This window comes from Gymnoscopelus microlampas (genome assembly GCF_963454915.1).
Source record: "Gymnoscopelus microlampas genome assembly, chromosome: 4".
Lineage (NCBI taxonomy): Eukaryota > Metazoa > Chordata > Actinopteri > Myctophiformes > Myctophidae > Gymnoscopelus > Gymnoscopelus microlampas.
In genome coordinates this window covers 31504969-31529069 of record NC_139941.1, presented here as the reverse complement: position 1 = coordinate 31529069, position 24101 = coordinate 31504969, and the positions used below count along the sequence as shown (strand labels likewise).

Here is a 24101-nt window from a genome sequence, read left to right as displayed (position 1 = left end):
ATTCAACATTTTAATAATGCTCGATATGGGAAAGGTAATATTGAGTATTATTTTGTATATTACTGTTCTTCCAAGTTGAACACAAGATTTCATTGTGCTTGTTTTTTTGTCAGCGGCAGCGCTCCTTCCTTGGTATGTGTGGACAACAACAAGGAAGGGGCAGAGACTCTACACCCGCTGCTGAATATAGCTCTCATAGGCAATAAATGATGGAGAAAGATGCAAGCGTGAACAAATTGGTTTAAAAAAGAGACGTAATATCTGTCATTTGGTAATGGTTCGGTTGCAGGTAAAATGATACCCAGGCAAAAAAACAGCCATAGACTGTAAGACTTTTGTGAAAGATATTATGACAGGTATATGACAGGCAAGACTACAAATATGGTCAGTCAGATAAAATGTTATTGAGTCAGATTAACGTATCAAGCTAAAGAGAGCTCCTTCGTTGAAAAAGTTGTGAACTGTAAACCACTTTTATATGAAGAACGTCCAGTTCTGAGCACTATGTCAAATATTGGGAGCTGAGAAATATGTGCTTGCAGTCAGACAAGCTATGCACCAGAGGGTCATATAGGCGAGACAGTTACTTAAAGATGCCTTCAAATCGTGGATGTTTTACAAGGAGGGGCTGGTCTGTGTCACCCCCAATAATGGCAGCAATATCATCAAGGCAATTGGCCTAAATTGATGCTAAAGACTACAATGGTTTGGGCACAAGTTGCAATGCATCATCTGTACGAGAATGCCATCTCTCATTCTCTCTCTCTCTCTCACACGCACACGCACACACACACACACACACACACACACACACACACACACACACACACACTCACACACACACAGGAAGTCGATCGGTTGGACAGTTTCCGAGTTATGCCCAGGACAGATACACAAACACAGGTTCTGTGAATGAATTGATAGATAATTTAGTTTAGTTTATTAGCACATTGCAATATAAAATAGAAACAATACATATCAAAAGAAAACAAGTTATTGTGCAAGAAAAGGAAGAAGCCAACAGGCTTATTTTCAATCCTTTCCTTAATGGAAGAAGTCCATAGCATACATTAAAACACACATGGGCAACATACAGCCCGGGGGCCGGACCCGGCCCTTTGACCATCTTAATCCGGCCCGCCAAGTCCTCAAAGAAAAACAAAATGACCCCCACCAAGAATGTACATTCTAAAAGGCTGCCGTATGTTAATGTTTTTTAGAAACAAATATTTAACTAGACTCCAATTAATAGTAATTCATATTTACCATTTGAGTACTATAGGCTACCTACCTTCATTTCTCCATCCGTATGTACTCAAATGTTTTATGTTTATAATGTAACAGTCAACCTTGAGTCCATATTTATAACCTAATGCAATGTGTTTGATCAGTGACCTATGGAGTGGTGCATATCAGATAAGATGCTGTATAAATGTATAGGCTCATTTAAAAGTTGATACGGCATTGATGTGGATTGTTTTATGCAAGTCATCTTTTTATTGTAAGGCCAGCACACCAGAGTGATACAGTACAGCTGTAAAAAAATGTTTTAACAGAACAATTTTACAATGTTACAACATTTTGTAACTGAAAATGATTGTTGATTGAAAGCAAGTACCTTATTGTAAAGTAGTCTGGCATGTCTACCAAATCCATGCAGTTTCAAGAAATCTTGCCCACCCCTGCATTAAAAGTTCAGTAAGAACAATACAAAAGACTTACAAGCTTACAAGGGGACCAGCAGTGCAATAAAGAAATAAAACAAAAACTGCACAGAAGAAGAAAAAAAACGAATTAGTAAAAATTATGCATCAGAACTAAATCATATGGACTACAGTGAGGATGAAATTAGATGACTTTTTTTAATGTTTCTTAAATATTGGCAAGGATAGTGATGACTTAAGTGATGTGTCTAGAGAGTTCCACAACCTAGGGCCTCTATATTTTATGAAAAATGTATGTTTTGAAGTACGACAAAAGGGTCAATTAAAGTCGGATACATTATTTATACAGGTTATATAAATATACTCTATCATTAAAACCTCACAAATGTGCACTGGGAGGTGGAGACACCTTCATTTTTATAGAGCAATATTAGGTGATTTATCAACTTTGATAACGTTTCACAATGAAGTATTGGTTATGTCGGTACTGTTGCTTTAAGAGATTGACGTTTTGGTGATGTCATTGTGCTATTGTGCTGATAAATGTGTTATTTTTAGGGTAGGTTTGCCAACAAACTACTCGATGCAGTTATGAATATTAGATCCATTGAGATCCGTTAAAGAGAGAGTCATTTGGAATGGAAATTGGACGATTGATCGGCTGCCAATTGATCAGAGCCTGCCTAGTTTAGAGGCATCTGTAGTGCACATATCTACATGTACTGTATTCTAAACTAGACTTTGATGGGTTTTCACCTGCCTTGATACACAATTAGTGTGTCTATCTATGTAAACATAGCACAAAAGTTCAGAAATGTGTGTTTTGTAGATCATTTCTCTGTTACAATGCTTCTTTTACAATTGCATTAACTACATTTTCTTCTCTTCCAATGCCCACTCACTCACTCACTCTTCTTTCATTTCTCTCTTGCATGTTGAGTTGTGCCAATGAAATTTGCTCCTTGTTGTTACCGGGTCAACTCCATATAATTATTATCTAGATTCTAGAGTATGGACGGCCCCACCCCCAACTATTCATGTCAATGAAGTTGCTCAGCCAGCGCATGAAGCCATGGAAGTACACTCTACTTCAAGCACCAAGCATGCACATTATGATGATATAAGCATGCGCAGTAGCTTTTTAATTGTGGACGTCTTGCAATAGCAGATTTGACCACCAGGATACGGCAGCTTCAATAATCCTCTGATCCGGTCAGGAAGAGTAATTCCCCTCTCTGATCGTTTTGCATGGTTTTCCATTATTTGTGTGAGATGTGCAGAACTATATAGCAGCCACAAGCTGCTGTAAAACACACGTGTTGTAATACAAACAGACACTACCGCCAAGTCGCCTACAGAATGACTCCGCAGTGCAGGCCTATGGCAATCAGGATAAATTGAGTCCTCAATGTTGAGTCCTGAAGAGTTGTTGGTAAATTGGGTCAAAGGAGTTCCAAGGTGGATTTAATACACAGAGGCAGCGGAAGTCTCTCATGTGTTTGCAACGCCACTGGCACGACGATGTCATCAAAATAAACTGCACGTGTGCACTGATGGCATCCCACTCCCCCAATGAGATGATTATAGTTGGCATTTGTTTTAATAATTGGGTGATGATCATCAATCAGCATTACAAATGCCATGACTGCGACAGCTCTATTAGTATCTCCAGTAGAGCCAGGGACAGCTAGCCATGACAGTGACAACACCATTATCCTTTACTATAAAGGGAACGTTTTGAGAAAGTTATTATCAGGCTATGGCATCACATCACAACTGCCGGCGCTACATAAAGAGGGAATCAGTTGCCACAATAACCTAAACATGTTTTATTTGATTGATGAATGGCCCAAACAACACAGCACCCCTCCCCTATCTGACAACGTTGTCAGCGGTCTGTCTGATACAATAGCCTAGTTAAATTCTTAGATCATTAGAAACTCTGTGGCCGCAATGAGGCACTCGGGTCAGGATTATATTACATACAAATTAATAGATTAATAAGAATGAAATTCGCTACTGTATGTCTCTGAAACATTGTTCAAAGGAGTTGAATGTTATACTGCAGTTTGTATTAGAAGCCTAGTACTTGTAAGTTATTTTTGTTTATGTTTACAGTTAGATGTTGGATTGTTTGTGCCTGTAAGAGTGCATTAATAAATCCACTACTGCGCTTTAGCTGTGAAAGGCACCTTAATTTAACTCTTTAATATATATATTTTTGGTAATGTTTTGTAAGATGCAGGAGTCATGACAGTACTTTTCAAAAGTTTTAGCTTGGCACAAGCTGGTATGATATGACAATTCAAACAATACCCAACCCCTTAGTGATACTGTAAACAACATATTGATTTATGGGTCTAGCTCTAAACGGCACCAATGGTGAAGGTCCAACAACAGTGAAGTAATGGCGGAAGCTTCCTCCTCCTGACAGCATTGTCAGGCTACAGCAATGAATGACACCCACTGGCCAAGCTTCACTGTTGCACAACCAGCAGCACACCCCACCCAAGTCACTTATGTATCCTTCTATAGTTGTAAAAGCTCTACCCTCCCTCTATAAATGTGTAATATATCATGCCTCTAATCTAGCTTCTATAAAAATGTTGGAAGAACGAACACTGCATTGACTTGAACCCTTTGTATAAGCAAAAGGTGCTCTGTGCGAAAAGGACAATATTTGTACAAAGTTGCATTGAATTGGTGTGTTACTTTAATCTTATGTAGCCTATATAATAAAGTCTCTTTAGTCTTCTGAGAAGAGCGAGTGCATTGTTTGGAATTAGCTGAATGTTTTCCCTAGTTTATACAATATTCTTTAAGATATTAAAGTATGTGTAAATTTATCTTTGGATGTCTGTCTTTAGTACTGCCAAAGTGAATGATAAATAATGTCTTTTAATTTGGCCCACTCTCAGAGGCACTCTTTAAGGGTTAGGGTTAGGGTTAGTGTGAGATGTGAACGGCCTTCGTCAGGTATCACCTGACGACGGCCGTAGACGCCGAAACGTTGTGTTTTTACAGCTGAATAAATACATATTTTTGGGAGCATTAAGATGGTGAGTGGACCTTCTCCTTCTCTACAGTGTTATCTATTTGATCCAGCACCCGCCGAAATAGCCTACTTGTGGATGTGTGTGCACCTGTTGTACTGCTAATAATTTCTGTTTAAACAACATTTTTGTGCAACAGTGAAGCTTGGCCAGTGGGTGTCATTCATTGCTGCCTCTGACCTGCATGTTCTCCCCGTGTCTCCTAGGGTAGTTAATACCCTCACAAAAACATGTAGTAATCCTGGTCGCTATACCGCCTCCCCCATGACAGCCGGGGCGCCTGATGGAGGGGAAGGGAACTGGTTGGAATAACGTGTTCCTTCCACGCGCTACGTCCAACCAGGGAAACTCCCCCCTGTCAGGTGACAAGAAGGTCAGTTGGCTCTCATGCACTGAAGGAAGCATGAGCTCGGCCCTGGCCCTTTTTGTAAATGAAAACGTATATAATAAGTAGGTTTGAAGTTCGTCACTGAATATTCCTCAGACTCCAATATCAGAACATAACAGAATTGGCCCAGGTTTGTTCTCCTATCAGTGGTTGGCTTTAATAGCAACATATGATAAAACATATTATTTTGTGTAGTGCTGTGTATGGTGTGTCTGTCTGCCTAGTAAACTTTGTGCAGGCCCATTTGACCTCAAGAATGCAGATTGTTTTGTCGAGGCTGGCTACACTATTGTGATAAAATGTCATGTTAAAAACTGCACAAAGACAATGCCCTCCTCACATACGATTTTATTGTAAATTAACAGCCAACAGCGTCCCTATCTATCCAGACATTATGGATACAAGACAGTTTTCATTAGCCAGTACTAAGAATTCTCCCATAGCAGGGTGACCAATAAAACATTGGGACTCATTCACTAAGCTGGTTGTAAATATCAGTGTAAATAACGTGTATTTAAAGTGACTAAAGGAGGGTGTATTTTGTCTAAGCAAAAACCCACGTGCAATTCACAAAGCAAGGGGTGTGTAAATCCCTGATATGTGCGGATCACAGTTGTTCCTCATTTTTGCCTGAAGGTCAGAGGTGCGTTCATATGGAAGATCCTTTGCATTGCTCCACGCCCCCATTTAAGACCATAAGGCTGTTAACACTCAAAATATGGGTGTAAACAGCTTAGTGAATCGGGCCCATTGTTTCTATGGATGCCTGTTTTTTCCTCCTAAAAGTCTTACTTGTGCTGTTCTCAGTTTCTCTTTTGATCTCCGTTATACATTTATTAATGACTTAATGTTGCATTTGTACTGGCAGGGTTTGTTATTGGACATCCAATTATTTTCAGGTTGAGATCAGAAGTTCACAATCTTTGTTGGCTTCAGGACCCCCTTTCCTTGATTTCTGAATCCAAGTACCCCCATTACCCAACTACAATATTTTGTTTAGAAAATTGCAAGAGAAAACCATAGCTTTCATGTGATGCTATGAATGAATGATATCCTCCTACCTTATAAAAAAAAATCACACCCAGTGTGAAGTGAGCGGTGTTATTTAGAAACAACAGTGGTCATCACAGTGATGGAAGCTCACTTAAAAAAAAAGTAATTTTTGAGCGGTGTAGCCGCTCCTATAAGTGGGGTTGGGACCCATGACCCATCCGTCGTGAAAATGTGTCTTTCGCTGTACTGTGATTGGCTGATAAGTATTCAGACCCTTTGCTCAGTATTGTGATTGGCTAGCGAGACGCATGATGAAATTCATAACCTATAAATATCACCACGCACTTCAAAAAAATTACTTTTTGAAGTGAGCTTCCATCACTGTGAAATTACACTGCACTTTGAAGTTTTTTGAAGTGCGTGCTATTTATAGATTATTAATTTCATCTTGCGTCTCGCTAGCCAATCAAAGCAAAGGGTCTGAATAGAGTCAGCCAATCACGGTACAGCGAAAAGGGTGTGAATAGAGTCAGCCAATCACAGTACAGGGAAAGACAAATTTTCACGACGGTCTTGTCCCAAACCCACTTATAGGAGCGGCTACACCGCTCAAAAATACAATACTGTGAGTGAGTGAAAGATTTGCAATTACTGCCTCCTGCCCTGAGCAAATTTATTTTAAACCGTGGTCATAACCTTTCAGTTATAGTCACAGTTTTAAGTGTTTTGATGTCAAGATGTTCAAGATAAAAAAGCTTAACAACAAATAAGTACTGCTTTCTATTCAATAACAGTTCACAGTTGTGCTACTTAATTTGGTTTAACACTTTACAGATCAGCAAGTTCACACAAAGTTTGTCGACAGTAAAACAAAGTCACACTGGTTTAGATAACAGTTGTTCCAGACTCCTTGGTGTTTTCTTGTGTCATTTAACAGCAAATGGAGAGTTTAATGTCATGAATTTCAGTTTTCCATTCTTTTGCCTGTCTATTTATTTAAAAGACTTCGACAACTACTTGCCTTCTGATACCCTAACCTTACAAGGCATAATTTGTGTTGCCGTTCTTTCTTTCTTTTAATGGCCATGCCTTTTGACCATAACACGTTATGTTTCTTTTTTACATTCCTGTGCTGATATTTTCCTGATGTTGCTAAGCAGCAGCTCTAAGTTAGTAAACATGGCCTGGAGACCTCTTTGCAACTTGGCAGAACCTAGTCGAGTCCAAGGCATGAGTGAGTCACGGCTTGCAACTGACCAACCCCAAATGCATTTTCCTGCAATACAACCTCAGTGAGGTGAATCTTCACAAACAAAGCCATTGATGTTCTTTTTGTCATTTTCTCACTTTAGCTCCTTTTACTAACACATTTTTTTTTCAACCTCATCTGTCACTCTAGTGCTACAATTACCTTTTTTTATCCCTCTCATGAAGTGCAGTCTACCAGGGATCATCATACATTTTTCTTATGAGACATATCGTGTTCTGTTCACTGTATTCACAAGAAAACTAGAAGCGCATACATGAATGGCTGGAGACAACATGGTCATTTGCCAGTGGTGAAGTTTAACTTTAACTTTATGAATAGCTGGGAGTTCATGACTTGTAAGATTTGTGAACATGTCATGTGATTTCAAAATGGTGGAATCCGCCGGTGGTGTTTGCGTCGATGGGCGGCTGTTTTACAGTGCTGTCATGGTCACAGAAACATAAATTACAGACCTAATCATCATAAATTACAGTCTAGACCTAGTCATCCTTTCCTCTTCATAATGATTCTGCTGCAGTAATATACCAATAACTAAACAAAAAAAATCCAAATCATTAAGAAGAACACAAGGAGCTTCATTTTGCTGGTATTTACTACTAAAAGGACTTGAACGTACTGTATTTGTACTCTTTCCACTTCCCAACTTGCAAGTGTGAAATTAACAACAGTGACATGAAAGCAGCACGAAATTAGGCTTTCCAAAGGGAGACACGTGGTTTGGAGAGCGATCTGGAGCAGCAAGGTGCTCGTCTGTAGCCTGGCATGGCCAGACTAATATCACTGCGTAAATATTAGTCTGGAATCTCTGTGTGGAACATGAATTTCCGAGGGGCAAATTAAAAAGATGCCTCTGGTGAAAAACCCTGCATACTGGGCCCTGATTGGTCCCTCACAACTTCGGAGGGAGAGAAATCCAATCTCTATTGAGAAGGGTCAGACATAATCTGCCAATCGGGCAATTTTGTTTTGTAATGGCAGATTTGTCTGGAACCAGGCTAGCTTGCCTGAGGTTTTCCCAGGGTTCACTGGTTAGGGTCAGGTCTTGAGCAAGCCAGGACACACCATTTGGTCATCTGAGATTCCAGACATCACAGTCACAGTGCCTAGGTGCTATACCAATCTGCACACCCTGTGTCTGTCATTTTAATGCACCATTTTCTCTTGTAAAATATTTGTTAACAGTACTTTGTAGTTTCAGATATAGGACCAGCCCTGTAGTAATTAAAAAGCACTTAAATAAGAGGATGATTACTTTGCTTTCTTTGGCCAGATTACTGGCCAAGCAGGTTGTACACACAGTGTCTACACCAGTCTATTGTTGTGTAGTCCTTCATTTCCCTTACCCCTCCCTTCTAGGGAACGCTACACTCCAGCCAAGAGAGCATATGGTCCCATCAGCAAACCAGTAGGAGCTAGTGCTGATTGAACACTTGAAGTGACCCTCATTTAGCCTGTCATAGAACCAAGTGCCTGTCAGGCACTCTATTTAATATTAATGCCATGGCTTGTGTCTGGCATTTCTGTGGCAAATGCTATATTTCTTTATCAGAATCGGAACGCTTTAAATTATTTGTGAAATTATGAATTATTGTTATTTTTATATTTCTATGCCATATAGGCCTATGCGGGCTTTGATTTAATGATGTATTATAGCTGTTTTAATCATTTCATTTATTTATTTTAAATACTGAACTCTGGTTGCAACCAGGGATATAGTGCTATTATGGCAGATTTAGAGCCTAGAGTTAAGTCTTTTACACACTAGAATGAATTAGTTCTATCCCTGATTGGATCTCATGCTGCAGAGGTTGGATGATGGACTGTTGGCTCTGTATGAGGCTTGTGTTTATTACCAGTCCCCTATGTTACGCACAGGTAACAACAGAGCAAGGCAAGTTGAGACTACCATTGTTCAAACGATCGATCAAAAGAATCAAAATAATATCCATTACTTGTGTTCTCAATTACATGTTTTAGACACCTCACTGGAGAATACAATAATGATGTTTGAGATGTGTGATATATTGACCAGCCTGTCTAAATAAGCCTAGTATGTGATGGATGTAAGCTGACTGAGGTCCTGATGTTTGTGTGTGTGTGTGTGTGTGTGTGTGTGTGTGTGTGTGTGTGTGTGTGTGTGTGTGTGTGTGTGTGTGTGTGTGTGTGTGTGTGTGTGTGTGTGTGTGTGTGTGTGTGTGTGTGTGTGTGTGTGTGTGTGTGTGTGTTTTTGGCAGGACAATCAGTAGATTGTTCAAATAACTTAGGGCCTTTTCCTTTCTACACAGGCACATGTTTATGGGTTTGGAAATCCTGGGAAAAGTGAATAATTAAAAAATGTGTGGTCAAATTGTTCCTTTAACATAGCCTAACTGCCATGACATTTCACATTTTCTTGTCAGAACATTCACACACAGGTTGCATAGATGCTGAATAAACATGTTGTTCAAGCACGTGATTTGGGACCCAGTGAGTCTCCACTCTAGGCTGACTGTTATCCTTGCATAGCTTGCTACTACTGTAGTTAGTAGGCAGTGCTTGAGTTTATCTCCATGTGTTACATCTGCAGCATAAGGACTGGTGGTTGCTGGTCTGGTCTCTGTAGTAGTATTCAGTAGTTTACCCACATTACAATGTTGGCTAATGGCAGCAATTATTATGTTGCCGGAAATAAGCGGACCAAAGGACAGGGCTAATGTAAGAGAGAGTTGAAAAGGTCAAGTGAGAAAATGTTGAAGGTTTTAACTTTGACTTGGCGTCAGTTGGCCTTCGACAGGCAGTGCAGGATTGTTGATTTAGGTGTGGGTTCACATGCAACTTCCACTGCAGCCCAGCTACCTTTGGTATATCTATAGTTACTGGTGGTCAGTAGGCAAACAGACCTCATGGTTGCTCAGCCCTTAAAATAAAGATGTCCTTATTGAGTGTTTTCTCTAGACTACACTTTGATTAAGAAACAACAACATTGCCTTTTCCGTGTTTGTTTTAGCTGAAAACCAAATATAAGTGCGAAGGTGAGTGGCTTGAGTTGATAGGTTCTCCCAGCAGTGGCAAATGGGTGACTATGGCCTTCCAATTGTATGCTGTGCAACCAAGAGGTATTAAATTACCTTTGAACTAATTAAGCAGTCTCTCTCCAGTGGCATTGGTCTGCAATGGACGGTGGGTCTTTGATACGCATGGGTACGATAGGAACATTTCATGTCACAAATTGATTACCTAGCCAAAATAATTGTCATTATCCCTATAATCATCATAATTTGCTTAAAGGAGGAGTTCACCCAAAAAGTGACTTATTTTATATCAATTGCACGCCCCATGAAGCCTTGAATTCATGGATTTATTTTTGTTTTTGTCGCATTCCTAAGCCAACAATTTGATGACCGTGTGTATTTCCGGTAGGAGACACAAAGAATCTACTTTGTGTCTCCTACCGGATACACTAGTCGGTAGGAGACGGGAATCAAATTATTAGCTTAGGAATGCAACAAAAACAAATCTATGAATTCAAGGCTTCATGGGGTGTGCAATTGATAGAAAATAAGTCATTTTTTGGATGAACTACTCCTTTAAAACTCTGAAATGGCACTAAAAATACATTACTGGAACCACTTTACATACATGTTTTAACATATATCGGCTATATGCTTTGTCCACCGGGTTCCCCTGGGGTCTTTACTTGGCCCCCTCCTTTTTTCACCTCTCTACACCAAATAATTTCACCAAAAATAGCCGATCTACAAGCTCACAAAGCGTTGCAATGTGACTGTTCATGTTGTGAACTTTTTGCCAAATGTTTGCCTTTTAATAGTCTCTCAAGCCAGACAACTATTCCACAATCTCTGAATACTACATAGAGTCTGGAACTGCGCCTCCTGAAAGCTGATGATGAACAGGATGTTGTCATGTTTGTCATTTTCGTTTTTTAAAATATCTTTACATTATATTTTTGAATGTTCATTTCTTCCAAGCTGCGAGCTATATATGCTTCGATTAATATGATTTACATTAGGACAAGTTTGCACCACTGCAAAGACTAAACGGAAAGTGGGGGAGGCGGGGCATCATAGGACACATGTTTCTTACCCCATATGGAGAACCATAACGTTGTTGGGTTGTGTCTAATGTCACATGCCCCTATACTGTATGGAGATCCTCGACATATATGTGAAGAGAGAGTGAGTGAGGCGGGGAAAGAGGGTGAGTGAGTGAAAGGGAGGGAGAGGGTGAGAAAGAGCCTAGGCTATTTCATCTGTGCTATAACCTGGCCAATGCTGGGTACTGAAACCTAAACACACTGATGCGTTGCTCTGCGACATGTTGTCAATAAACCTGGTAACACCAAGCAAGCTGATAATGTGGCACTTTAAGTCGTGTTTTCTACTTTCTAGGTAATAATTATAAATGATAAGAGATACCTTTTTATTGATCCTGCTGGGGAAATTCAGGCGCCAGAGACAGCAAGGTCCTCCAAGGCATAGAAAAGGATAGATAAACAAATGCAAAATAGCAACTTTGTGTGTCTGTTCTTGAAATGAAATAAGGGTATAACTACTACTACTTTGAACCCATCTTGGTAAAAAATATGCTAATAACGTAGCTTCCATGTGTATCTCGCAGATCATATATGGCCTGTCTATGACGTCAGTCATTTATGACGCCTGTCATCTCCATATTTGGGTGAAGTTTCAGCCCAATCCTACCTCCAAATGACTATAACATCATTTCAGTTATAAAAAATACTAAATCTTCATAATATGTGAGTGAGACACGGACACATACTGTACGTACACACAGACGCTGTTCTAGATGGCTCGCCTCCAAGGAGCCACGCTGTAATCCGAACAACACTGTGTCATCTAACACTACTGCTAGACTTGTGGCCTAGAGAGTGAGACATGCCAAACCTTGGTCTTTTTCAAGATAGATTGAAGTGCAAAAATGACAGCATGTTCACTTTATATGGCTTTCTGCCAGAACACTGGCACGTTTTGAGACAGCGTTTTCAAGTCACTCACCTGAGCAAACGATCATCCCTATAATGGAAACTCGCCATGATAAAAATGATCTAGTGTTATCGCGATAAAAGATTAAATGTTAGACGTATCCTCCCTCCCATCTGCTGAGCTGTCTAAGATGAAGCTCAGTTGTTAACTGCTTGTCTGTTCAGAGTTCAGACCTCTGCTGGAATCTCATTTGATTTATCAGACACTTTTCATTCAGATTAGTTACACAAAAATATTGCAAACCTACTAAAACAGTGGCTCAGAAAGTGACCTCTTAGGAATTGAAAAATTCCTCGTTCGATTCCCAGCTCCCCCTTAGTTAGTTAGTTTCAAAGTGCCCCTGAGCAAGACACTTAACCCCTAACTGCTCTCGATGAGCAGGTTCGTGTCTTGCATGGTTTCCTCCACTGTCGTCGGTGAGAGAATGTGTGTGAATATAATGCACATTGTAAAGGACTTTGGACAAAGATGCTATATACATGCACCATTTGCCATTAGGGATAGTGCCAAAACATGATATTAAGAAAAAATTAAGAGGACCCATCAACTGTTTTATCATTAAATAATTCACCGCCAAGTCTTGGAGTTGTTATCCCTAAATCTTTGTTGAGAGATGTTACAAATGCTCCAAAGATGCATTTAATGACTTACTTCACAAAGGAAAATTGTTGAGAAAGCCTGCTACAGCGCCATATCTCTACAGGATGAACTTCCTGTTTGGGATCGGATCCATCCGCTGTAGGAAAAACATGCCATGCATGTATCTCATGCTTGTTCTCTCTGTCTATATATCTCTCTGTCTCTGTCTCAGACACCTTGTGTCAGTAACCTGTGTCCTACATCACGTTTGTGAACCACAGTCAAAGAGTATCAATAAGGATTAAATGAGCTTGCCTTAACATGCGTTTTAGATGAGACTAGAACTTGGTTTTGTACACTGATCTTAAACTGCCCTTTTTTCTATAGTCTTTGGAGGTGGTCTGTTATTGTAAGCTCTTGTAGCTCTTGGAATAGGATTGTTTGCCAAACCCCTCTTGTCTGCCAACAGATTTTTTTTTTTTTTTTATGTCTGTCTGGATGAGAATTTCAGCAGAAATGGCAACAAAGTGTTTTTTTTTTATTGGTCGTGTGTGGTAGCAGGTAGTGGATATTCAGCGTCTCTCCACAGTCTGCACCATTTAACCAATTATTATAGCTTGCAGCTGGTTCAGTTTAGGTTAAGCACAGTTAGTAGAGTTTAGCTTGGATTAAGGTTAGGCATCAGTCTGGTCTGGTGGTGTTATGGTTAGGGTAAGGAGGATCTGGGCAGGGTGTCCAGAGTGTCTGACAGCTTAATCGAGTTTCCTTAATCAATGCCATCCGACAGCTGAATCTCCACTGCCTTCTATGACTCGTAGATAAGATGAGGTGTTTTTGTGTAGCCAGGGTTGGCCACACAGGGCCCGCAAACTTTGGAAGTCAGTCGTAGCCAGTCAAAATGGAATATGGAAAAACTTGTACATCTTGATCACCAGTGACTCCAGATATAATGTGTACTGATTTGTGTGAGTTTTGAACAAAATCAGTAAGAGTAGAAGCAAACACTGTGTTTTGCAAAAAACGTGGAAAGTGGCGGAAAATCTTGTCAGGCAGAAATGGGCGTGGCCGTGGGAGTTGAGTTGTGGTCCAAGGAATCCAGGGGATTTGTTTTTTCACCTTACGGTTCAAGAGTTAGGCCAAAATGTGAAGCAGCCTGTTATAGCGTCACCATGAGGCTGATTTGAGAAATTTGGGTTCGAGTTTCTTCCTTGGCCTACTGGGAGTGTGCATACACACACCAATGGATGGACAGAGTCAGACTCACAGGAGCAAAAACGTAATACCCTCATCCGTTCCGGCCAGGCGAAGATAATAAAGCATTTAGAGGAAGTGTGCAAGCTCATTTGTATGTATGGCTAACATACATAAATTCACCATATCTGATTATTCATTAGTCATTGCTCTAATGCGTACACACTGCATTTAGTAAGTTAAATACTTGTTCGTGTATCCTGTTGATGCGTGTTGTTGGAGCAAAGCAGTGATAACCACCCCATTCTTGCAGCTGAGCCATGTGCTAATTGGTAGCCACATTAGCTCATGTCTGCTGACAGTTGGTGGTCTGTCAGAGTCTCAGAGAGGAGAGGCAAGGGGAGCGTCTGTTACGACACAACTTTGGAGTCAAAGAGCCTCAAACATCTGGATGGGGAATGTTTAACACAAAAAAGTTCACAGATGATCTCAAGCTGTTGTACCAGCTGCAGTGCATACTGTATGTATCGGGTAGTATCTAGTAAGCTTATCTAGTAAGTTTATAGTATGTTTTGGTTTTAAAGTAGACACAACATACTGATCAGTGCTCTTCATTGATAAAAGGTTAATTTTGTCAACAAACAATACTGAATTATCCTCTCTTCTCTGCACAGATATGTTCAGACGAGTTGTACGGGCGAGCAAATTCCGTCATGTCTTTGGCCAGGCGGTAAAGAATGACCAATGCTACGATGATATCCGGGTATCAAGGGTTACATGGGACAGCTCCTTCTGTGCGGTCAACCCCAGATTTGTTGCCCTAATCATTGAGGCCAGTGGGGGTGGAGCTTTCCTCGTTCTTCCTCTTCATAAGGTAAGTTTATCTTGTCCAATAAAGGATTTGATACCACAACAGGTTCATAAATAATTGTTGTTTTTGTTTCTAATGTTTTAGGGGATATTAGTAGTGACGTTGGCCTGCTACTGTACATAGTGTTGTTTTAACAATGCCGCAGGCCCTCATAAGGTCCACATACCTTCACATACCTGTGTGGCTTGAAATCCCATCCTGCCACTGATCCAGCACAGACAGTAATTAGACAGTCACACAATGCACTATTTACTGCTTTGCAGTGCACTGAGAGTTGCACACTCAGCAGGTAATCATACATTGATCAGACATGCTGCACTACTAATACAAAACTAGTTACAACCTGTTGCTTATCTTGCTTGCAGTATTCATTTACAAAGAGTACATTCTCCATCCATTCTTTAAAGAGCCATGCGTCAGTTTGTGATTTGCAGAGCTTCTAGGTGTGTGACTGTGTGGTCTCTGGTGGCCTAATTGAGTGGTTTTCTTTACCGGTTGGTTTGCTCAGCCGTACAAGACACACAGGTGATGTGGAATGGACTAACTAAAACCCAGGTGCTTCACCCGGATGGGCGTGGTTTAGCAGGACATAGCAGTGCACACTTCTGAAGTTCTGAACAAGAGGTGGGCTCTGGCCGGTGTGTTAACATTATGTAGCTAGCTTGCCTGCTAACGTTAGATACATTTACCGTAACGTGTGAATCAGGGTTTGAAATTTATTTATTTTTTCACAATCACATGGGGGGGGGGGGGGGGGGGGATTTATACACTTTGGGGGAATACGTGTGTGTGTGTGTGTGTGTGTGTGTGTGTGTGTGTGTGTGTGTGTGTGTGTGTGTGTGTGTGTGTGTGTGTGTGTGTGTGTGTGTGTGTGTGTGTGTGTGTGTGTGTGTGTGTGTGTGTGTGTGAGCGCGAGAAGATGACAGGGGAAGAGACGGACAGGAATAGTTTTAACATAGCTTTTATAGATGAGTAGAATGAATTCTATTGCAGATTATATGTATGAATGTGTACAGTAGACATGAGGTCTAAGGGGGCACGGTGGCACAGTCGGTAGCGCTGTCGCCTCACAACTAGAAGGTCCTGGGTTCGATTCCCGCATCAGTGCCCATACCCTAGGTGGGGTTGGCAAAAGGGCCTCTCTGTGTGGAGTTTGCATGTTCTCCCCGTGTTCCCTAGGGTAGGTACCCTCACAAAAACATGCAGTAATCCTGGTCACTATACTGCCTCCCCCTGGGCAGCCAGGGCGCCTGATGGAGGGGAAAGGAACTGGTTGGAATAACGTGTTCCTTCCACGCGCTACTGTACGTCCAACCAGGGAAACTCTCCCCTGTCAGGTGACAAGAAGGTCAGTTGGCTCTCATGCATTGAAGGAGGCATGAGCTCGGCCCTGGCCTCCCTAGGTTGGCAGAGGGAAGGTAGTGCCCAGGATTACATAGACAATTGGCACTGGGTGTAAAAAATGGGGTTACAAAATCGTGGGATAAAATATTTTGGAAAAAAAAAAAAAAATACATGAGGTCTATGCATTTCTGTGCCAACTCCTATACACTACTCCTTGGAATGTCAGAATACGTGAGGGAACTTTTGCCCCTCATAAAACAACAGTAAGGCCTTGAGGCTCGTGAGGCGCGCCCGAGCGAGCTGCGAGGGGAGCGAGTGCGAATGTTATGATGACAGTGGCTACTGGCTAGTCAATGTGTTGCAGCACATACTGTAGTCCTGCACCACTAGTCCTTCACATTCCTGAGCTCTGCTGCTGGTAGAATCAGTGGGATTACCGTATTTCAGTCTCATCTTTTTTTTTTCAGTCAGTGCAAGAAGTCACAGTCAGTGCAGTCCCTATTATTCCTCAAAGCCTAATGACCTGTTTGGCTCCAAATGACGTGTACTGTAATCAGAAGTTGCTTTAAAGATGAGATTGTGTTTGCTGCTCAGGGAGCAAGGAGAAATTGTACATTTGATGGCTGTAACTCCTTTTAAAAGCTTTGTCTCCCTTGCCAGAGTGACGTTCCGCGTGTGCTGATGCATATGCAGATGATGTGACAGAATCACCTAAGGGTATATTTAGGGGGAAGAAAGCTTTTATATCATCTTGTCAGCAATACAACGAATGGAATAATAAAGCTGTGACATCTGCAGGATGACATTTGAACTAACAAAATGAGGATGTATAGCATGTGACAGAGAAAGTCCCCACCCAGCGGCATAGCCAGCTGAGATTTCAATTTTGACTCTTGCTGGACTCTGTTTTTGTCATTCAGTCTTTTGTCCATGTCTATTTTGCGTACAGTAAATTCTGTGAACAGCGCTGCTGACTCTTTGAGTCCCTATACCTTGGGTCTTAACATTGAGCAGAGAGCTGTTTCACACAGAGTGACAGACAGCACAGACCCATCAGAAAGCACACCAAAGCCCGGGAGGGGGATCCGTCTCGATTCTCCTCACCTCCATCCATATAAGGGCCTTGCATTACTCCATTCCGACCACAAAGCGTGTTTGGAACAAGGCAGTGTTTATAGAGCGTTTCCTGTAAACAATTTAGTTGTTTACACCTGTTGTCATCGTGAGAAAATCTACTTTTGTTTTTTAATAGTCAATGGGTCAAACACATCACAACCACTAGGACCGCTAACCGTTCTGGACCCCCTGACACTGCTCCTATAGGAAATGTTATGATGACTTATGTCAAATTGCTCGTTAGCTGCAGCAGCAGCAGCACACTGCCAATGTCTCTGTTTGACGCTGTGTCCCAGTGTCAAGACGCGACACCATGAGTGACACGAGTGCTGCTGTGGCGTTGACAGGTCCAACCTGGGCCTGTAATTACTGGCGTGTCATATGAGTCGGCTCTGGCACGGGGTACCGGATCCCCTGGCCTGTCATCACACAGCTTACGCCTCTCAGCACCTCACTGAATGCAGAGCCTTGTCCCAGAGTTGGAGCCGGGAGCTAGATTAGCTAGCTTCACACTCCTTCTGTCCTCCTCTCTGTGTCTCCGTCTTGGAAATGGACTGCCCTCTGCCTGACATGTCGCAGTACAGTGATGGTGTGTTCACGGAACAAAGTCTGCTTTCAGCGCTGAATTAAAAGTGGTCGGAGACTGATGTCTTTGTGTGCAAAGTAAAGCCTGTTCAATTTCCTGCAAGTGAGGGACAGAAAAAAGCTCTTGATTTTAGATCTGCCCACATACAAACTGTCAATGGAGACATGCAGTAATCTCTCACAAAGTGTTTCCTCCCTCTCATTATTGCATGTATTGAAGAACTAAGGAGGAGCTAAAGGGGAATATTTACCAGTCAATTAAAGATCCTGTAAAGAAAATGTACTTAGATAAATGTATCATGCTTTGGGCATCCATAGCCGAATTGTTAGAGAGCCTGCCTGGGAAGCAGAAAACAGGGATACCCATGTACCTGTCAGACTACTTCAATAGCGTAAAAGACACACACAGGCACAACACCAGAGGGAGCTTCACTGTTCTCACTGAACCCAGAGTCAGCACAAAATTGGGTCAAATTCGTTAAACTGCTATGCCACCAGAATGTGGAATGAAAAAGTGTGACTCCTTACCCTCCTTCAAAGCAGGCTCAGTGGAAGGAGCCCCATGTATGTGGCATCCAAAGAGAGCAGAGTTGCTTATTTTTCGGAAGCTTTTAATCATTCAAATTTGCCTTGTTGACTAACAACACATTATTCTGTGATGTTACAAACTGAGAATACATATTACATATTACTGCTTTACAGGGTCTTTCAAAAATAAATCAAATATAAATATTCTTTATTAAGACCATAAACTATAGACCATTAAATCTAGCATTTATGATCATCCCTGGTCCAAGGATAGAAGGCCAAAAACTAAGAGCATCTCTAATGAGATTCTTGCTCCATGTTACAATAAATCAGCTCTGAAGCATACATGTAGTGTATACAAATACCCACATGCCACATCACTATACCTATACCTTCATCCCTGGAAAATCATTCGGTATGTGCCTTCAAATTTAGTCCTAAATGCACTGATCAGAGCAATGGTCACCGGGTTATGGCCATTTGAAGTGTTAAACATTGCTCTAACACTGATGTAGTGGCCCTTATGTTTGCTATTTTTTATTTTTTTGGTGTGACTAATCTCATGTCAGACCCCTGAACAGTGTTTGTACCAAGTTTGGTGCGGATTCGAGCATCAGAGCACCTGTGGCCCCTTGGGGCCCCGGGGGGCCACACATGGCCCCATGTGTGACTATTCTCATGGCAGACCCCTGAACAGTGTTATTCCAAGTTTGGTAAGGATTGAAACAACGGTGCGCCTGTGGCTCCCGGTGTGACTATTGTCATGGCAGAGCCCTGAACGGTGTGTGTGCCAAGTTTGGTGCGGATTGGACCTTGCAAGTCCGGATGTTATGTTTGTGACATCCACCGTCAAACCATTAGGCAATTTTAATATAAGATTATAAGACAAAACTGTAAAACACAAAATGTATAATTTCAAAAGAAATATGAACGCAAATTTGGAATATTCACTGCAGTGGTATTCCCTTGTATCATAAGGCTTTTATTACCATATTATCTCCAAATAACTCCTGTGTGTGATGTTTCATAAAATAAGGCAGGTCCATCTGCTGACAGCGCAGATCTCTGGCTGACTGAGAGGAGAGGCTGTTCTGAGACTAGACTTCCGTTACAGATACACTGCAGTGGTCAGTATTACAGGGTTGCCCTTCAAAACTGCAGTTCTTATTTAATACATAGATGTTCCACCATTGTATAGATTTGTTTCAGAAATGTTTAAGATGCTTCTACTACGCCATGCATATGTTTTTGTGGGATCTAACCCTGTGCCATGGCCATAGCTCTGCATCTCTGCAGGGCACATGGGTTTCACACCGATTGGGTATAGTTTCCTTTTTGTTGCAAAGACACGCAGCCCTCCCCCAGTGTGAGGGTGCATCTGGCTGGCTCGTCCATCTGCCCATGCTGTGCTGCTCTCAGCCTATGTGGGCAGCCAGCTGCTCAAGGCCTTTGTCCCACACTCGCTCCCAGCCAAGCCCTTTGTCATTGCCACACTCTGGTAGGGGGGGGAGGTGGAGGTACCATGCTCCTATCCCCCTGCCCAAATATGCCTCACAGTATGTCACATTTTCGGCCCAAGATTGTACAACTCTGTTGTTTTAACGTATGATGGGAGAGCAAGAACACTTGAGCTCACTTTATTGAATAGTCCACAATAGCATTTTGCTTTGTTTGTATAGCTTTGTTATAGGCCACTGTCTGTTGTGTTTACTGTATCACCATCTAGTTGGACATAGAAAGCATCTCTTGCAGGGGGCAGAGGTTAATGTCTTGGGTCTGTGACCTGACCCGAGCTCTGAGGTTCATCTATAGGAGTGGTCAGTGATTGGAGCTGGCCAGTGTCTGGCTTGCTGTGTGTGTGTGTGTGTGTGTGTGTGTGTGTGTGTGTGTGTGTGTGTGTGTGTGTGTGTGTGTGTGTGTGTGTGTGTGTGTGTGTGTGTGTGTGTGTGTGTGTGTGTGTGTGTGTGTGTGTGTGTGTGTGTGTGTGTGTGTGTGTGTGTGTGTGTGTGTGTGTGAGAGAGAGATGGGATTGGTGCTGCAGTCCAGCATGACTCAACTCAGCCATGAGCATTGTTGCTGCCTCCTGTCAGAACACATAGGGATTTGTAGAGAGGGTGTCAGGTGTCTAGCTAAACACATGTCATTCCCTTCCCTTATGCTTTCAATCTCCCCCTTTTTTCTTAGATTCCCACTAATTTATTCTCTTATTTCCATATGAAGGAAGCTGTGGGAGTGTGAATGCAGCAACTAGCAAGCATGCAGTGAGACATTCCTGCACCCCCCTCTCTCTCAGTGAATGGCCAATTGGCCATAGACGAGATTTATATATTTCCCATGCCTTGAAATCACTTATTTGATGCAGGCAAACATGACATGGTTCTGTTCTCATTCCTTGTCTGGAGTATTTTCATTTTCCGCACTGTCTGCAAGTGTTACTTACTGTGTAATATATTAAGGGCAGTATTAGCATCTCTGGCTTCCGCTTTGGGCTTTTCTATTTTAGATGGTCTAAAAGTATGTATGGCCGTAACACCAAATAGTCTATTGCGTACTGTAAAAGGCATGTTCCATGCTAGCACCTCTGACACCGCCTTCATACAAACAGCACAATGAAATTGGAGTGTGTGTGTGTTTTATTTGGATCCATTCCCTCAATCCTCCATTCACCTTTACTCAACCTTTGGTGTAAGTAAATCCCTGGGCGTGTGCATAAACACACTCTTTCTATTTCCCTTTCTCAAACATACATACACGGTTGGCTACTTACTACATCTCTCATTCTCATTATACACAGAGAAGCACACATACAATACATTCACTGTGTTTAACAACTTAAGACCTATTTACTTAGTCGTACTATAAGCAAAAATACAAGCGCCCAAAGTGATGCTATATGACCCATTATTGCGAGCTTGTAGATGAGCTACTTTGTTATTTTCAAAAATGTGAACATTTTGACATTTTGAAAAAAAAATTAAGATTATTTGCTTATAATTACATGCCCAAGATAGGAATGGCAGGGTTAAAGTGCTTAATAGAAAGGGTCTTTCCCCATACTCTGCTCAATCTGTATTCCAGGACCTCTATACTGCCTCGCTGCCTCTGCCTTCACCACTGCTGCCGCTGAGTCCTGCTGACTGCAGATTTTACCATATATGGTCATTCACTGCTCCCTGCCTGACAGCCTTCCAAGACCATTTCCTCCCTGCCTTGCCATTGGCTGCTACTAGTAGTGCCGGTACACATGTGAATACTGGGATAGGCTGGAAGAGGAAGCGCGGCCAGGATGACAGAACCGTTTCTAGCGTCATGTGTTGCCTGTGTGTCACAGTCATTCACTGACTTTCAATGCCACATTATATATTATCATTGATTTAAGTTGTTTTCTTCTGTGAGATCTAGCATTATGTATAATTTTAAGTGTAGTTATTTGGTGGTTTAGTGAGTTGTACATAATTTCCTTGAGCATTTTAACAGCTTATTCAGATAACCTTGTCACCCAGCAGACAAGTGATAGTATACCATTGACATGTTGCACCAATATTCCCCTTGAGAATATCTATTCAAATCTATTCAGTGTTTTTGTGTCCACTGCTATCATAGAAATGGCATAAAACTACACACAACACTTTTATCAAGCATTCTTTCTTGTGGAGCAATTGTATTTTCAGTCACCATTGTCCTGTGCAAATGTATAAACCAGTGTTGGACTCTCTCCAGTCCTGTCATCATCAGTAGTTTCTGTCCAAAAAGAACCACCAGCTGTCAGTCAATATTGAATACTTTCTGCTGGTTCCCAGCTGCAGAACCAGTGATGTTAGAAAAGAGAGAGACAGCGGTAGCATATAATTAGCTGCTGACTGCTAATCATCACCTTCCATGGCCCCTGCTATACCCAGACAAGCCATATACCAGTGGCCTTATAGTTCTAAACACTAACTTATAGTTTGTCACATTTCAAGTACACATTTCAAGTATGTCGTTCGATGTGTAAATTTGCTTTAAGTCTGCTCTTACTGTGCTGAACGGTATTGTACTGTAGTCAGTGTACTGTGTAGGTCCCCTATCATTCAGAAGCTGTAAATCACATATACATAATTCTTGTGTCTGACTGGGCAACTGCTACTGTTACTGGTTCAGCTGTGTGTCTCAAGGCAACAGAGGCAAAGGAAAAGTGGAAATTTCCATGGAGCAATGAAATATGTTGAGCCACACTGATGGAAGATCCTCTAGTGGTCTGTGTGTGTGTGTGTGTGTGTGTGTGTGTGTGTGTGTGTGTGTGTGTGTGTGTGTGTGTGTGTGTGTGTGTGTGTGTGTGTGTGTGTGTGTGTGTGTGTGTGTGTGTGTGTGTGTGTGTGTGTGTGTGTGTGTGTGTGTGTGTGTGTGTGTGTGTGTGTGTGTGTGAGAATCACATGTTGAGTTGTGAGGAAGTGTCCCCTGTGAGTGAAAATAAAGTTCTCTATTGCTTTGAGGGACTTTTGCCCTTCTTCCTTATCCATTCCTTTTGTGTATCAGACAGTTTTGCTTTTAGCCAATCTCCTGCAATGATATGCATTCTTATTTTTTTTGTATAGTATTTGTTTACAGCCTCATGAGTTGCATAGCAACAAGTGAGTATGCCTTCGCTGCAGACATTCCTCACTATGATGTAAATGTCTGTAGTATAGTCTGTAGTGTAGTTATGGACATGTTAGGGCTTTTTTCTGTTTTTTTTCTCCCAACACTGGAGATATCAGTTTTCTCTGCTCTCACCTCCCTCGTCTGGTCAGAATGATGCTCACTCCTACATCTAACCACACTCCCTCTAGGCTGGTTGCCTTGGTGATGATCACTGCTCTGCCTTTCCTTGCTTGGCTGGTTTATTCTGTTAGCAGCCTTTTTTCCAGTGTTGTGAAAGTGTCCTGTGATGTCACCCACCACCCTGCCAAGTAACCCCTTCGTTCACTTCTAAGGCCCTGATGGATGTTAATGGCTGTAAGACTCTTTATCCATGTCCGATTTCTAACAGTAGGCAACATGGTTAATGTTTAAAGATTAATTTTATGTTTTTATTCATTTTTTCAGCCTTATTTATTGGAAAGTAGGGACAGGAAAGTGAGGGCAGACAGAGAGAGACTCCAAAGTCAGTATCGAAACGGGACATTGCAGTATCATGTCCAGCAAACTAATCGGTTTGTCACTGTCTGAAGTATGTTTAATGTTGTTTATATCAACATTGGCATGGGTTTACCTGGTACTAACCTCTCCTGAATCAAATCTTCTAGTGTTTGTGATTGGTAGGACACACAGGTAAAGGGTAGAACATTCTTTAGGGCGTGAATCGGGGTGTGAATATACCCCTTAGGCTCTGACTCTTCCTGGGAGAGTAAACGAGTGTGGGACAGGTTGCCACAGGCCAACTTGTCTACACTGCTCTCAATGTTGATCTCATTGTTGTAAACTGGCTCAGCAATATGGACAACATTTCATATGGCCTCTGTTACAACCAGTGTTTCATGGCTGTACAAGACGATGCA

General features: G+C 41.7%; 1 protein-coding gene across 1 annotated transcript in view; it reads left to right on the top strand.

Moving 5' to 3' along the window:
* coro1ca (coronin, actin binding protein, 1Ca) overlaps nucleotides 1-24101 on the top strand; it is a 52307-nt gene that overhangs the window by 9781 nt on the left and 18425 nt on the right. The window contains exon 2 of the mRNA XM_084054007.1: nucleotides 14816-15015. Coding sequence (XP_083910133.1) covers nucleotides 14818-15015 — 198 coding nt within the window. The 5' untranslated portion in view covers nucleotides 14816-14817. The remainder of the gene's footprint in view (nucleotides 1-14815; nucleotides 15016-24101) is intronic.